The sequence below is a fragment of the Hippopotamus amphibius genome, chromosome 5 (assembly GCF_030028045.1).
Source record: "Hippopotamus amphibius kiboko isolate mHipAmp2 chromosome 5, mHipAmp2.hap2, whole genome shotgun sequence".
In the NCBI taxonomy this organism is placed as follows: Eukaryota; Metazoa; Chordata; class Mammalia; order Artiodactyla; family Hippopotamidae; genus Hippopotamus; species Hippopotamus amphibius.
In genome coordinates, this window is record NC_080190.1 from 9,417,310 (window position 1) to 9,434,586 (window position 17,277).

Below are 17,277 nucleotides of genomic sequence, written 5' to 3' on the forward strand. Positions count from 1 at the left end.
CCTCTCCCCGCTGCCTCCCAAGGCTGGGTTCAGCGACTGAACTGCTGGTGTTGTGGGCATCTGTCAGCAGACATGCCTAGCTCAGCACACAGACAAGAGTTCTGTAACACAGCCAGAGGCGGGGAAATGATGACCAGACTTCAGTCAAGTCCTCTTGACTGGAAACAAGATCTTGAACTCAAATCTTTCGCTGGAAGAATTCTGAATCTCAGTCCGACCTCAGGATGTCTTCCTTCAGGAGACACAGGGGAGTGACTTTTCCTTTCTCCTTCCAGAAATCAAATCGGATTTGGCTGTGAGGCTGGTGAAGGGAGGTGACAGGTGCCAGGGCCGGGTGGAGGTCCTCTACCAAGGCTCCTGGGGCACCGTGTGTGACTACAACTGGGACACCAATGACGCCAACGTGGTCTACAGGCAGCTGGGCTGTGGCTGGGCCACTTCAGCCCCAGGAAGTGCCTGGTTCAGTCAGAGCTCAGGGCCGATTATCCTCGATGCCCTGGTCTGCTCAGGTCATGAGACCTACATGTGGAGCTGCCCCCATAGTGGCTGGAACTCCCACAACTGTGGACACAGCGAAGACGCCAGTGTCATCTGCACAGGTTGGTGTCACATAAGCAGGGCTGTGTCTCTGGGGTGTGGTTTCCTTCTTTCATTCTGATCCCCTCTCAAAGCATTTTCTACATTTCTTGCTTCCTTAAATCACCTTATCTCTTTGCTAGGAATTAGCATGCGCTTTTAAGGAGTTGCCGGGCATGGAGATGATGAATTAGAACAAAGAACAAAACTGAAGGGAACATGAAGCCTTTTCTCCACGTCATAGGTCAGACCAGAGGCAAAAGATGACAGTTCTGTGAGGAGATCTCTAAATGGAGGTCATAGGCTGGGCCTGCAGGTGGCCCAGAGTTTGGTGTCTGAGTCCTGGACTGTCGCTCCTCCAGGGACCTGGGATGCCCTGTCGGGGCACCAAATGTGCTGTGAGCAGAACAGGGGCCCCTTGTGTCCTGCCAGGCACAGCCTTGACACCGCCTCTGGTTGGGCCTGAGAGATCACACATGGGATGCGGACCTGGAGCTGGACCCCTCCGTCTTGCTGCCTCAGTGGACCTAGAAATGCTGTGAGACTGACCATTGGTTTGGGTCCACTCAGTCCTCTAGGCACACAGCTAATGCTCTTGACATCGGCAATAAGGGATGTGGTCTGCCTGGTCATCTCAGGGGGCACATCTTTGGAGGGCTGAGGATGGCAGAGCCTCCCCCCCTCCCCACCGCCCCTCCAAGACAGGGCACACACATGGGAACTGAGTGTCTCACCTGCTCAGCGTCGTCCCCCTTTGCCCCTGTGGTGCCCCTTCTGTGCCATGTGTCTGCCCTGCCTTGTCTCTCTGCCAGCTGCCCAGCCCCAGTCCACGCTCATTCCAGGTGAGCCCTGCTGCCTCGTGACCCCAGGTGTCCCTCCCTCCCCTCTCACCTCCACAGACGCCAACCAGCAGCCTCGGGAGGGGAGTGTGGACTGTAGGACACCTGTTTTACTGATGAGGACAGTGAGGCACAGGGCAGTTAGGTAACCAGCCTGAAGTCACCCAGCAAGAAGGAAGGAACAGCTGCTTCATTGGCTCCTAAGTGTCTGGCTTCGAGTCCTCTCTTAACCTCTAGCCCTTATCCCCTTCGGCTGATGCTGCCCAGTGACATTTGTTAAGTGAAAACCCACTTTTCCACTGTGGTGTGCTTTGCATTTGAGCCAACTCTGAAGCAGGAATGACCTTAGTGGCTGTTTTGTGAAATGGCTTTGCAAAGCAGGAAAGCTCCCAGGGTTTCATGGGCAGCGCCCCCCAGGAAAGGTCATACATGCTGTGGGCAGTAAGGGAGAGCGTGAGCCGCACCGGCCCCACAGTCGTTCACAGACAGTGAGGGCATCAACTGCCCGCTGCCGGGTCTCCTTTGTCCCTTTTCTGTTGTGCTGTCTTCTGATGCGTCATTAGGTCTGGAACACAATGTCTGAAACGACTCCCGGGGTCTGCAGAGTGCGTCATGGTCGGAGGCCTGGCACTGAGGCTGAGCACAAAGTCCCCGTCCTAACTCCTCCAGGAAGAGCAGATCAGTAGCACACACACATTGCCCTCAAACGTCATCAAACATCCCAACAATCAGGAATCCACAACATGTTTTAAGAAATTTATTTGATCAAAGTAGAGTTGATTTACAGTGTTGTGCTAATTCTGCTGTACAGCAAAGTGATTCAGCTATACATATACATACATTCGTTTTCATTGGAATCCTCTGTGTTTTTAGCCGTTTCCTAGTTTGTCATCCTTGCTCTTTCCCTCATAAGTTAATGGCACTGGCATTGAATGCCTGAAATTGAGAAAGGTGGAGGGGCAATGAGAGTCAGAGCTGCTCTCCTGTAGTAAGGAAAGGAGGTCTAAGTGAATGGGGGTGTCGAGAGATGTTCTCTCAGGACAGAGCAGCTGAGGGAGGGGCTTGCCAAATCAGGTTTTACTTTTTTTTTAATTTTTATTTTTTATAACTGATCCCATTGTGTTCATTTTTTAAAATATTTGTTTGTTTATTTTGGCTGCACTGGGTCTTAGTTGTGGCACGCGGGATCTTCGTCGCGGCATGTTTAGTTGTGGCATTTGAACTCCTGGTTGTGGCGTGCATGTGGGATCTAGTTTCCCATCGAGAGATCGAACCCGGGCCCCCTGCATTGGGAGCATGGAGGCTTACCCACTGGATCACCAGGGAAGTTTTCCAGTTTCTACTTTTAACCTTGCTCATGCACCCGTTCCTGCGACCTTTTATCCGGCACTGTTCCTGTGCCCTGTGCTCTGTGAAGTCTCTACAGCTACCATCCCAGGGAATTCTGAGGGCATCTTAGTCAACCTTGCTGCCTCTCATTTTAGGGGAGGAAATTGAAGCTCAGAGGGCCAGCAATCCTCGTTCAATGATACACTAAACTCAGAGCAGAGTGTGGAAACCAGGCTTTTTCCTCCCGAACACTTGAGGAGGCTCCCACCTCAGTGGCCCCAGAGGATCCTTCTGTCCTGGTTGGCTTAGTGGTCTAGAGCCCCAAGCCCAGTCCCTATCCTGGATTTGGGTGGGCAAAAGGGGTAAATATTTGTCATCATGGTTTTATTTTTATTTTTTTTTAAAAGACAATTAGATGAATACTTTCTCTAATGCATACTGTGGACTCTGGGTGACAAGGATGTGTGGATGTAGGTGCACCAGCTGTAACGAGTGTGCTGTCTGGTGGGGGATGGTGACAGTGTGAAGGCCGTCAGGGCTACCCGACGCATCCTTTTGTCCACCACAGAAACACGTGTTCTTTTTTATGAATTTATTTGTTTATTTATCTATTCATTTACTTAGGTTGTGGCTGCAGGATCTTTATTTTCAGTTACAGCACGTGGGCTCTTAGTTGCAGCATGTGGGATCTAGTTCCCAGAGCAGGGATCCGACTCAGGCCCCCTGCATTGGGAGCGCAGAATCTTACCCAGTGGACCACCAGGGAAGTCCCAGAAACACATGTTCTGGAAGCACTGTTCTGGACTAATGAGGCCAGGGGCAGGGGAAGAGCTATGACTTGGGCAGGCGGCGCTGTGAGGTGCTCCAGGCAGACCACCTCTGTGTGCGTTTCTACACCCAGGGTGCACATCCCTCTCCTGTGGCAGTCACCTGTCCTTGTGACAAAATCCCTCAGAGCCCAAGCAGGACCATGGAAGCTTTCAAAGACCAGGGCTGCCTCTACTCCAGGAAGCCACCGTCACCTCCCTCCTGGGCTCTCGGGCGGTGCCTTTGGCCTCTTGCGTTGTCCCCCTGCCCCCGGTGCCTCTGCCGGGCTAAGGTGCTCTCTTCCCTCCATGAATGTGCCCACGAAGCCCCTTTAGGGCTGTTGGGCTACTAGGTCTGGGACCACCTGCTCCCTGCTCACACAGGTCCCCTGTCCTCCTCCTGGATCATTTTCTAACGTCTTCTCTATCTGTGAAGCAGGCATATCGAATCTGAGCTCCAGAACCCCTAAACTGTTCATGACACAGCTGGGAGAGGAGGAAAGATCCCATTCAACACAGTGGCTGGGATGATGGCGTAGGTGTGTCCACTAGGTGGGGAATGGACCTCATGAAAATCCAGGGAGGTGTCAGAGGACCTGGCTGTAAAGGGAAGGGTGCCTGGAGGAGGCAATAGAGAGGACAAGTGGGCAAGCCTGTGGGTGGGAGTGGGCAGCTTCCTCCAGCGGTGACTGTGGGGAGCATCGCGAAGCCTAGGGGGCGGCTCTGACCCTGGCTTCTCCCAGTTCCCTTCTGTGCTCCTGCCACAGCAGCCCCCTTCTCTTCTGTGTGCACACACATGGATCTTATTTACTTGTCTGCTTGTTTAGTGCTTGTTTCTCCTGCAAAAACGCAAGCCTGCTGATAGCAAGGACCTATGTGCAGCCTCTCCAGTGGGGCAGGGAGTAGACTATGAACAGCTGAGGAATGATGGAATAAATGAGCTGCTGTAGAGAAATGTCTAGCACACCCTCTGGAGTTTGCGGTGGCCCTCCCAGCCAATGGGAAGCATCCTGTGGCCTCTGGCTTCCTGTGCTTTGAAATTTGGGACCATTAGACCTAAGGGGCAGGGGAGCACCACCGGGAGCACCTCTCTGATCTTCAGTTTGGGTAGCTGATTTCCCTCCTGCTGTATTTATCTCCTCTGGGCATACTTCTCTTTACTGGCCAAGCAACGCTCCCATTTCTGAAGATCAACAGGACTTAGGGTCCCTGTGGCACTGGGCTGTGATCTGCTGTAAACTGCTGTGTATTTGTTCACAGGGACACACCTGGTCTGAGGATCCCCTCCACCCTGGATTCCTGATCCCACAGACCCACCCAGAGCTGAGCCTGGGGACCTGTGTGCTAACAGGCCCTGTCGCTGAGAACCCCTGTCTGGGAGATCAGATCTCTTTCTACCTCATGCTGTGCCTTCTTCCTCCCAGCAGGAAATACTGGGATCCGAGATGATAAGTTGGTCTTCTCCAGGGTGGCAAATTGTCAGGCTGTAAACATTTCTTTACATTTCTGCCATTTCTGCCTGCCTCTGTTCCTATACCCCCCAAGCCTCCGGGCATCTCCCATCACTCATGTTTTCTCAGGCTGTGATGTGAGTCCCTCACTCCTTGCAGGGATGCTACATGAGTGACTCACCCTCTGGACCTCTCCGGGCTTCCCTGTTGTTAAAGGCAGAGGCTGCTGGGGTTGCAGACAATGAATAGGGGGGAGATGGGGGGTGGGTGGGGGATGGGGGGCATCAAGCATGATGGCTCCAGTCCAGTGAGGGGCAGAGGCAGGAGCTGAGCCCAACTGGGTCAGAATCCACCCGCTGCTGGGTGCACAGCCTGCAAAGCGCATTTCAGGCTGGTCCCAGGTGACTGCTGCAAGTTATTTACTCTCTTGGGGCCTCAGTTTGTTCCTGTCTCTGTCTCTCAGGAGAGCAAACACCCCTCTTCCATCTAACCAGGTTTGACAATTGTTCCCACTTTGCTATATTTGCTTTTTTACGAATAAAAAGGATACACCCTACGAATACATCTGAACTTCCCTTTGGCCACCTTTGCCCAATTCCATGCTTCCTGCCTCCCCACCCCAGGGGTACCTGTTATTGTTAATCTGATGTGGCCCTTTTTATACATTTAGGTTTTGCATGTGTATCGATGGGCAATATGTATTGTTTCATACGGGCTTTAAGAACTTCATCAATGATATCATAGTGTGTATTTTTCTATAACTTTGTTTCTATACAACTTTGTATCTTGAGCTTTACCTTAGTGCGATGTGCCTATATCTGTATCTATGGCTATGTCTATATGTATATTTATGTCTCTCCATCATACGAACAGGCCAGGATTCATTGTTCTGCTCCTGAACCTTTATGATGACAAGGTTCAGTGTCTTGATCTGTAAAGTGGGAACACCTTTCTCATACACTGTGGAGTCTACGGGAGGGGGCACAGGTGAGGGCACCTCACATGGCCCTTGGCCACAGAATCTTCTTAAGATCTACAGGGAGTGGTTTTCCAGCTTGCAGGATGAGTCCTGTTGCACGACACACTGTGTCCAGTATCTTCCTCAATGTCCAGCGATGGCAGCCTTTCTGGTTGGCCCCATAAAAGGAGGGCTTGTGGCCCAGGGAACAGGGTCAGCACTGGGGGTCCCTCTCTAAGATGGAAGGAACTTTAGGCTCCTCTAACCCAATTTCCTTCACAAGGTGCCACCATGGGCTGTCCATTCCTTCCTATCCCTAAAAGGCAGCTCAATCTTGTATTGGGTCAAAAATCTGTGTCCTGGTGAGTTCAATGTTTTTGCCCAAGTTCTACCTGCAGGGCTCAGACAGGCCATCCCCCTCCTCGGTGAACCTCACCATGTTGCACCTTTAAGGGCAGCAGCTATGTCCATCCTTACTGCTGTCTTTCATTCTCTAGGCTAACCTCCTACAATTTAAGAAGGAAATGCAGCCTTCCTGGGATGCATTCTCCCTTCCCTTCGCCATCCTGGTCATCCTCTGAAGGTGTTCCTGTTTCCAATCTCAGATGAGAGATTCCTGGTGAGCGGAATTTCTGCAGATATATTTCAGACTGTAGTATACCCCAGAAATGAGTATGGGGTACGCTCTGTGGACGCTCTTTTGCCTGAAGTGTAGACAAGGTTTGTACGGAGATTCTATTGTTTTTTCTGCTCAAGCCCCTCTTCTCACCCACAGCTTTTCTCAGAACTATCTTTTCCCAGAACTATCTTTTCCCACAATTCACATGGAAAGTGCAATGGGCATCCAGGCAGTTGTTTCTAAGAGCCATTTCCTGCCTGTTGGTGCAGAGAAGGGAACAGGGCCCTGCAAGTTCTGAGAAGTGCTTAAGGCTTCCACACCTCCCCCACTTCCAAGTCCCTGATGTTCATTGCCAAGGACACCCATTCTTTATTTAGGCAATTGACTCAGCCTTATGTAAATTGCCATACAAATGCAGTGTCAAGCTCTGCTTTCCAATTTGTTGGCCTTTTAGGTTGGAACTAAGAGATTCTGAATGAAGAAGCAGATGCAAATTGGAGAGCTGCTGGCAACCAGAGGTCTCCTTGATAAGCAGAGATAGTCCAAGGAGAGAGAGGAGGGAAAACAAAGGAAGAGGCAAGTGAGAGAGCTCTGACATGGCAGATATGAGGGAAGGGGAGAGTCCCAAGTGGCCAGAGCCTCTGCTTCCCATCCTCTCCTGGGGACCTGCTGTGTCCTAGACCTTGGAGACCATGAGCCACCCTGGATGCATAATGAGTCTCCCTCTGTGGGGGAGCTGCTGCCAGTTACTTTCTGTTTCTTGCAACCACAAGATTCGATTGATGCAAACTGGGAGCCAAGCCGACTCTATGGCCAGAACCGGCCGTGTAACCCCCTGCTCCCTTGTCCCTTCTCCCTGTGGCCTCTATTCTACAGTGTTCGATAGACCACTATCCTACTGTGTTTTTATCTTAAGCCACCCTTATTGCCTTCGTAGTTATTCGGGCATGACCCTGGAATCAGTGAAACACAGGAGCAGAGGGGAAACTCCCTGTTCAAAGGCTCAATCTGGACCTTGTTAGGGACCCATCTCACCACTTCATCTGGTCCAGAGAGAAGAAAGTCAGCCCCCAGCTGGGAAACACCTGTGCTTGAGCTATTCTTGCAGGTGACGCAGCCAGGAGAATTGTAGAGCCCAAGGCCTCAGGAATCGTGCTGAGGTCTGGCTCAGTGACCATATTAGTCACACCTAGTTGCTGGAAATTGAGTCACCTAAGAAGAAAGTTCCCTCGCTTCCCTGTCCCTCCTCTGGCCACCCAGTGTGTCAGCTTGGAGGATTTGATTTCAGGCAGTGCCAAGGAGCAGCTCTGCAGGGGAGGAGGTGGGGCACCTTGTTGTGGTCTAAGCTCAGCCACTTATTAGCTAGGTCATCTTGGCCAGGGGAACCTTTAATTCTGTGTGTGTGTGTGTGTGTGTGTGTATGTATATGCTATCTCATAGAATTTTGAGAGGATAAAATTTTACAAAATAGATTGAAGAGTTTTTGTCAAGTAATAATAATAATAATGACAAAATGGCTACCATGTGCTGGAGACAGAAGTGTGTTGACTCTCAGTGTTGGTGAGAATGTGGACAAAAGGGACCCCTCATACACTGTTGGTGGGAATGTAAAGGGGTGCAGTCACCGTGGGAAACAGTATGGAGGTTTCTTAAAAAATGGAAAATATGAAAATACCATATGACCCAGCAATTCCACTCCTGGATGTTTATTCCAAAAAAAAACAAAACAAAAACACAAAACTCATTCAAAAAGATACATGCACCTCAATGTTCATAGCAGCATTATTTATAATTGACAAGATATGGGAGCAACCTGAGTGTCCATCCACAGAAGAAAGGATGAAGAAGGTGTGGTGTATGTAGACAATGGAACATTGCACAGCTATAAAAGAGTGAAATTTTGCCTTTTGCAACAACATGGATGGACATGGAGGTTATTAGGCTAAGTGAAAGAAGTCAGACAGAAAAACAAATATTGTATGATATCACTTATATGTAGAATCTAAAAAACAAACTAGTGAATATAACAAAGGAGAAACGAACTCACAGATATAGAAAACAAATGAGTAGTTGCCAGTGGGGAGGGAGGAGGACAGGCAATACGGGGTAGGAGTTTAAGGGGTACAAACTGCTGTATATAAATTAAATAAGCAACCAGGATATATACAGCACAGGGAACATAGCCAATACTTTATAACAACTATAAACAGAGTATAAGCTTTAAAAATTGTGACTCACTGTAGCGTACACCTGTATATTATATAATATTATATGTCAACTGTATTTCAATTTAAAGAAAAGAGGTGTGTTTACTGTCATATTTGGTCCTTATAACACCCTGCAGTGCAGGTGCCACCAGCCCTATTTCAGAGGTGAGCACAGTGCTGTTTTGCTCAGTAACTAGCTTGTCCCAGAAGCTCAGGTGATAAGAGCAGGAAGTTGACTCTGGGTCTTTTCTGGCTCCAGGGTCTATGAGACACACGATTCTCTTCTTCCAGGAGGCACCCTCACCCGGGAAGGCAGCAGGGTGCTGGTCACACAGGTGTGTATATGCGCTCTAAACCCGCTCAGAGCCAGTGTGGTTTTACAGCTCTGGCTGGGAGAGGGGACACTGCTGTTTGGATCCGGAGGCATCAGCAGCTGGCATGCAGCCCCAGGGAATGGCCTCACTCACACCACAGCAGATGGTTCTTTGTTTCGGGGAGACGTTGGAGGCCTTTGGGATTGAAAAGGTGAAGTCTCCAACTCAGGAGAAACTCCTGATCTCGAAGGAGAAAGGTAGAAGGAGGAGACAACTGCTTTGTCAAAGAAGACGAGAGGAATTTGGGTCTTTCCTGGGCAGCCCTGAGAGAGAGGTTAACAAGCACAGAAAAACCGAGGGTGGTAGAGGGGCAAGGAGACACAGACCTTGACAGGAAGGCAATGAGAGATTCCTGAAGGTGGGGAGAGCTGAGGGAGGTGTTTATACTGGAAACTCCTGCTCTTCTGCAAACCGCCTTCATTGTGCCCACACTTGGGTTAGTTTTGCTGATGACACGTTAGGTCAATGCTGGGCAGAGTGGAGCAAACAGATGAGGTGGTAGGACCCTGGTGAGACCGGCCGCTGAGCTTGGTGGGTGCAGGAAGCAGGGACCAGTGGTGATTTCCAGTATGAGTTATAGAAATCATGGGAGCTGTGCTGATGCTCTCAGTAGTTGGCAAGGGAAATGAGCCTTTTATGTTTAAATATGAGAGACCTGGGTGACTATAAAGCTGAAGGCGTGAGGATGCACAGGCACCTGACATCTGGTTTCTCAGCTCTTCATGAGGTGTCGCCTCTGCTTTCCAATTCCCCTCCCTTGTTTAATGCCTCCTCCATAGCACAGCCAGAGGATGCTGGGTACCCGTCTGTGACTTTCCTGTTCCTGTGGTCCTATTCCTTCCCTGAGCAGGGTCTGGACGCAGAGAAGGAGAATGTGAGCGTCTCCGCATCCCCTTGGTTGTTCCAAACCCCAACGTCACCAGCTCTGCACATTCAGGAGACAATTGCCAAGCAACATGGAAGAGTCAGCAGCCACCACTGGGACCAGCCCAGCAACAGTCCCCATCAGACTTATTTTTCTCACGAACCCAACCCAGTGTTTTCAGAGGAAGCTCGAGGAGGGAACCTTTCCCTGGCTGTGGGTGAGGACCAGAGCCAGCACTTGACACAGTGCAAGATGGCTGCTGTCAGCTGCAGGTTGGGGCTTGGTCGCTATGGAAACGGTTTCTGGATTGGAGCCCAGAGCATTTCCTTTGGCTTGACCACACCCCCAACTTCTCTTTATTCTGGATGGACATGGCCAAGTACTTTGGCAGGAGATCTTGACAGCTGGATGTGGAACTTATAAATTCTGGGAAGGAGAGTGGCAACGTAAGATGTTTTCTTGGTCCCTCTTAGGACACTACATTGTTCACTGACAAGTTCTCTTCTTCTGTGTCCTTCCAGCCTTGAGGGAGAATAGTCTGTAATGAGCAGTTGAGGTGGACATCATCTCTGTTGTTTCCCAAATCCTCCTTCTGTGTGCTACATATTAGTCACGTGGCAGCCTCAGCACATTGCCAGGCACTTTACATACATTATCGTATTTCCTCCTCCCATAACTCTATGGAATAGACATTATATTCATCTACCTGTAAGGGAACTGGGTCTTTGGGTTTGCTTCACTTCAAAACTGATGCTCTTACCCACTGCATTTACCTGAGCTTCATGGCTCAGCCAGAAAGCCTTTTCTAATAGAAAGCCAACCCCCACTCATTGCACCTAAGGGGTCCCCCTCCCCCAGCACTGTTTCCTGGATTCCTAGGTCTGTGCTTGTCCGAGGTAGTCTGAATAGTTCCCCCTGCCTGCACCCCCCACGTCCTCATCCTAATCCCTGAAACCTGTGACTATCTCACTCGACAGGGCAGAAGGGACTTTGCAGGTGTGATTGAAGGAAAGGATCTTGAGCTCTGCAGCTTATTCAGGACTATCTGGGTGGGCCCAGTGCCATCACAAGGGTCCTTCTAAGGGGGAGGCAGGAGGGTGAGAATGAGAGGAGGTAGGTGTGAACACAGAAGCTGAGGCTGGAGTGATGTGCTTTGAGGATGGAGGTAGAGACCACCACCGAGGAATATGGGCACCTCTAGAAACTAGAAAAGACAAGGAAATGGATTCTCCCCTGGAGCCTCTAGAAAGAACACAGCACAGCTAAAATCTTGATTTTAGTCCATAAGACCCATGTTGTGCTTCTGCCCTCCAGAACTGTAAAATAATAAAGTTGTATTGTTTTAAACTACCCAGTGTGTGGTAACCTGTTACTCAAGCAATAAGAAACTAATACAGTCTGTGTCATAATATTCCACCCCTACACTTACATCCACCACCCCAGCTTGGTTGTAAATTTCTGAAGCCTGGACCGACTTAGTTCTGTAGCTATATTTTAAGCACTCTCTCTATTTCTGAGCAGACTGTCTCTGTGGAAAGCAACGCAGGCATGAGTAAAACATCTCTGGCCCTCAAGAAATGTGCATCTAAAATCTTTGTATTTTTAGAGGTTCTATCTCAAAACCTGGCACAAAAGAGATGGGTAGTAATTAGCTAGTGACTGAGGGTCCCCATCATACAAAGAAAACAACATATAAAAGAAAACACAGTTAAACTGAGTCAGCTCTTCTGTAAGTGAAATTAAAGTAGGCGTTCTCTGATTTTTAAATGAACAGTAGTTGAAGATAAACATTTCTTTAAACTTAAAGAGGAAGAACCAGGAGAAGGGGAGGTACTGGGGCTCAGGGGATGTGAAGGAGGGAGAGAATTGGTGAGAGGCTGGAGGGAGGGACAAGGGGAAGGCATTGGGGCCAAGGGGGTGGGAGTTTCTGGAAAGAGCAGGGGCTTGGAAAACTGCTCTGAGCGTATCTGCCTATATGATGTACTGTCACTTCTCCCTGCCTTTGCGTTGACAACTAAACACATTAGCCACCTTCCCAGAGGTTAAAATGGCCTTTATCCTTAGCCCTAAGCCCTCACCTCTGGAAAGAATAGTGAACAACAGGGGCTGGGAACTATTAGCATTACTGTTCCTTACACTGGGGTGTGGGTCAGCCCCCAGGGCATTGCTGAGAGCATCCTGCCAGGGGAGGGGATGGCCCTCTACCCAGATGATCAGCTACATCCCTTTAATGTGGAATCTCAAAGATCACCTGTATCAGAATTACCTGAGCAAATATGTCTTAGAGTTCTTGATTCTGATGTTACTTAAGCTTTGAGAACTGTGTGGCTTTTCTGTTGGACAAGTTTTTCAAAATGTTGGCAATCTTAGCAGTTTTATGAACTTAATTAGCACAAAGTTTGTGGCTTTATTACACCCGGGCTGGATCAATTAATTCTTATGATTGATTTTCCCGTAAGATTTCTGTAGAGTTCAGAACAGTCTGGATAAAAGCTATCTCCTAATTGCCCTCTAGTAGCAACTATTAGGAGTAACAATTATTAGGAGTAACCTCTGGACTGCCAGGACTTGCCTGGCGGTCCAGAGGTTAAGATTCTATGCTTCCAATGCAGGGGATGCGGGTTGGATCCCTGGTCAGGGAGCTAAGAAATGACATGCCGCCTGGTCAAAAACAAAGAAACAAACAAAACAAAACAACCCCCCCCCCACCAAACAACAACAGTTCCAACAGCAACCACACTTTACGGCATGTCGAGCAGACATCAGTTTCCCTAAATGAACGTGTATCTTTCCACCTGTTAACTCAGGTCATCAGGGTACTGCTTCCTAGGACGATATGTGGCTCTTAGGTGCCTGATGTTTGACACATAGAAGATGCTGGACTTTACCTGGAAAACTTTTGGGAATCAAAGTTATTCATAATAATAAAGCCACTCTTGGGACATAGTGTTTTCTCACAATCTAAGCGATCGATCACCCATATGTCATGAATTTGGTAGTTTCTATAACATACAGAGGCAATGAAAACTCATCTTTCTGGCAGATTATCTGTGTGCTGTGCATTCCTGGCATGGTCTAAACTGTGACAAAACACTGGAAATGAGTAACTGTGGTGTAAAGATGAACACAGTGGATAATGTTGGCTATTAGGAGGCTGGTGGGTGTCTCAAGCTCATTTGCATGTGAAGGAAACCAGCTTGATGAGCTAGGTGTAGGCAGCGTCCCAGGACATGAGCTTCGAGAACACAGGCCCTGGGCTTGGGGGGCAGGGGGTGTGAATTACTCATGATCCAGCAAATGGGTAGTGTGAATGGAAGACTTCTTAAAGTGATGTTGAAAAGGAAAGTTCAGCAGATAGCCCTTAACGCTTCCTGGATCACGGATCCAAATTGTGTAGTGCTGAAATCTAGAATTACCTGTGGCACATAGATGCAATGGAATATTACTCAGCCATAAAAAGGCATGAAACTGAATTATTTGCCATGAGGTGAATGGTCCTAGAGTGTGTTATACAGAGTGAAGTAAGCCAGAAAAAGAAAAACAAATACCGTATTCTAACGCATATATATGGAATCTAAAAAAATGGATGAACCCAGTGGCAGGGCAAGAATAAAGATGCAGATGCAGAGAATGAACTTGAGGACATGGGGTGGGGGGCGTGAAGGGGAAGCTGGGACGTAGTGAGAGAGTAGCATTGATATATATACACCACCAAATATAAAATATTTAGCTCATGGGAAGCTGCTGCATAACACAGGGAGATCAACTTGATGACTGGTGATGACCTAGAGGGGTGGGATAGGGAGGGTGGGAAGGAGTCCCGGGAAGGAGGTGATGTGGGGATATATGTATAAATATAGCTGATTCACTTTGTTATACAGCAGAAAGTAGCACAACGCTGTAAAGCAATTATACTCCAAGAAAGAGCTTAAAAAAAGAAAAGAAAAGAAAAAAATAAAAATAAAAATTACAGCTTTGAATATGCTTCTTGGAAGACCAAGTACATAAAACAGATAAACCAGAGTGTATTCCCATTACAGGGGAAGGTTTGCAGGACCAGCTGGTTGGAAGTAGGCTGGGTTCTGGAGGCAAACACAATTGGGTTCAAGCTCCCACTCAGACACTTAGTTATTACCGTCGTGACCGTGGGCAATTGTCTCCGCTGTACTGCAGCTCGAAAATGGGCCATTAAAACTCACCTCCTAGAATTGTGGTGTTTTGAGACACCGTGTGTGACACACCAGCCCCATGTTGGTCCTTGTTAAATGGAGGGGACAGTGGTAATCTTCATCGTGGCCATCATCCTTCTTTCTGACCCCATACATCTGCACCTAATTTTAGGGCTGTGTTGATTGCATACAGTGTGTCCTGCATCCTTATTTTTGCCAGGAGGGAGATGGGAAATGACTTATTGACCTTTGTGACCTCCTTCCTGCCCACAGCTGCCTGGGGCCTATTGACGTGTAAGTGATAGGTGCTGGGTTAGCCTATGGTTGAACTGAGTTGAAGTATAAGTTTTAGATCTTGACAGGGGTGGGGATTTGGGGTTCTCACCCTTGAGCAGACCATAACTAAGTGGCGAGACCTGAGAAGAGTCAACAGAGCCTGTAATGGGCACCTGTTTACCTGTAACTAAGATGCACGGTGGCTCTTTGATGTATGTGTGCACCAGCGACAGAGCTCCGAGCCTTGTGATGTCTCGGGAACCTGTCTGGATTCTTTTTCTTTTTCTAATCAGATTTTGCTGGAGACACCTTTGAGGCCTTCCCGCACCAGGCTTTGGACTTGATTTTAATGGCCAAGGGGACAGCTAGAGGCTCTTTGTAATCATAGTGCTCTTGGGTTCCCATGGGGATGGCAAGTGCTTCTGACCATGGGAAGAGCAAGTACGAGGTAGTGGTTAAGCAGGCAGCCTGGAAACCTTTATACCTGGGGTGGAATCCAAGCACTGTCACTTATTATCTGTGATAACAGGCTACTTACTTAACTTTCCCAAGCCTCAGTTTCCTCATCTGTAAAGAGGGTGTGTGATAACATTGGTACCTGTCTCATAAGCTCTGGGAGGATAAATGAAATACTACAGCACAATGCAAGGAACCTAGTAAAGCTTCTCGCTGTCATTGTTGTCTGGTCTTCCAGAGTGGTTTGGGTGTCTTCCTTTGAGTGACCTGACTGCAGAACTTGAATTCACTGCTCTGTTTCCTGCACTTTGGGCTTCTGCTCATAATGGCTGGTTAGATGAGAACATCAATGTGTAAAGCTCAGGCTTTTCTGAGAATTGGATGAAAGCCATGGACTCTATAGCTAGGAAGATGCACGCACCTCCGTACTTTAAATGTTCATGGGACTCTCAAGCTCATAGGTCCATGGCACCAGGTTTGGGAACCTCTGGTTCAAAGGAAATGAATCATAAAGGGATTACAGAGCACTTAACAATGCACCATGCTTACAGTTTGGCGAGTTGCAAAATGGCATTGGCAGTTATTACTTTTCACTAGCCCTTGAATCTTTCAAAGCTGAATGTCCAGTGGGCCGACCTCAGTCTTCTGTCTTGAATTACAAATTCTGCTAAGGTCAGAATCTGGGTCCTTAGTGGAGGGGAGCCTCCTTGGCTGCCTTTCCCTTGGAAAGGTCTGGATGCTCAGATTAGAACACTCGTACTAATGAGAATTGCCTTTTTGAGTTTTAAACTCAAGTGAGATGTATTTCTGGGACTTCCCCGGTGGTGCAGTGGTTAAGCATCTGTCTGCCAGTGCAGGGGATGTGGGTTTGATCCCTGGTCCGGGAAGATCCCACATGCCTTGGAGCAACTACGCCCAAGCACCACAACTACTGAAGCTTGTGCGTCTAGAGACTGTGCTCTGCAACAAGAGAAGACCCCACTTGCCACAACAAGAGAATGCCCATGTGCAGCAATGAAGACCCAAACACAACCAAAAAAAAAAAAAAAAAAAAAAAAAGGACATTTTTCTGCATTCTGTGGTTAAAAGTTCAAGCAGCCCAATAAATCCCATATGGAAAGGTTGAGGCAGTTCAAGAAAAGATTACTACATTGTTTTTCTCTGGTAGTCATTAAATACATCCAAATACATTAGTTGGGTGACTCAAATAAAATAAGAGTGGTTAAAGGGGAGAGCATTGTTTTAGCCCCTGTTTACCTACATGTTGGCTTGTCTAAGGTTCCTGCTCTAGTCTGGAAGCCCCGGGAAGGTAGGGCTCCTGTGTTCTTTGTTCGTGGTACAGTGCCTGGCACAGAATAAATGCAATACATATTTGTGGAATACATGATGATTCCAGATTCTCAAACTGCTGTTCTGAGCAGAAACTCTGCCACCAGCCAGCAGAACTGCTTCTATGGGTCTGTCTGAAGGACTTAAGATCCGTGGAATGATGTTGACTTTCCTACTTGCTACAGAAAAAGTATTGAGAGAAGAATCAGAGGTTCATATAGAGCATTGTGGTATCCACACACAAGCCCCCCACCTCTTGCCATGTGCCTCCTCCCACTCTATGCTTCCCTGGCAATTCTCTCTTATCTTCACAGCCTTGGCTCAAGCATCGCCTTGCTGGCTATTGCTCTTGCTCTGTGCCAATCCCTCCAGCAAGAGGCCTCCCTTGGTACCCAGAGCCTCCTGGGTTACCTTATCACACTGTATTGTTACTACCTGCTTTACAATTCTCCCACATTGAATCAGAAGCTCTTTAAGGGCAGGGACCTCGTAGTATCATTTTGAAGCTCAGTACCTGGCCCAGGAGCTGACACAGAGCTGGCTCTCTCTCCATTTTTACTGAGTGGATCATGTACGTTAACTATTCATTTTCTTTTCCTTCCTGGAACTGACTTAAATGAAAGCAAAATGTTATAAAGGAAAACTTCTATGATGTCAGGATAATGAGAGCCTAGAACTGTGGTTCTCGAGTGGAACTTCAATGGGTTAAGAACTCTTGGATAAAAGTTGGATAAACATTTGAAATGTATTTTTTTAAATAATAAAACATGCTTTGTTAGGTGCTGTTGATCATAGGCTCTTTGAACTAAGCAGGGCATTTGAACTGAGAAAGCTCTTTCCCAGAAGAGTTACGAGGCTTAGCATGAAATTGAGTCAGAGGCAGATGTGGACAAGAGTATAGAGGAGAACACAGCCAGGGCAACAAACTTTCCTGATGAAACAGAAATATGGTGGTAAATATGAGCCAAGTGAGTATCACATTGACTGTGGTGCTTGTATAGATGGCATGCAAATTCTGCTCTA

General features: G+C 48.1%; 1 protein-coding gene across 1 annotated transcript in view; it reads left to right on the forward strand.

Annotated features, from left to right (window-relative positions):
* LOC130854167 (deleted in malignant brain tumors 1 protein-like) overlaps positions 1 to 17,277 on the forward strand; it is an 83,620-nt gene that overhangs the window by 9,512 nt on the left and 56,831 nt on the right. Inside the window, 3 exon segments of the mRNA XM_057736930.1 lie at positions 276 to 599; positions 1,389 to 1,418; positions 11,468 to 11,474. Coding sequence (XP_057592913.1) covers positions 276 to 599; positions 1,389 to 1,418; positions 11,468 to 11,474 — 361 coding nt within the window.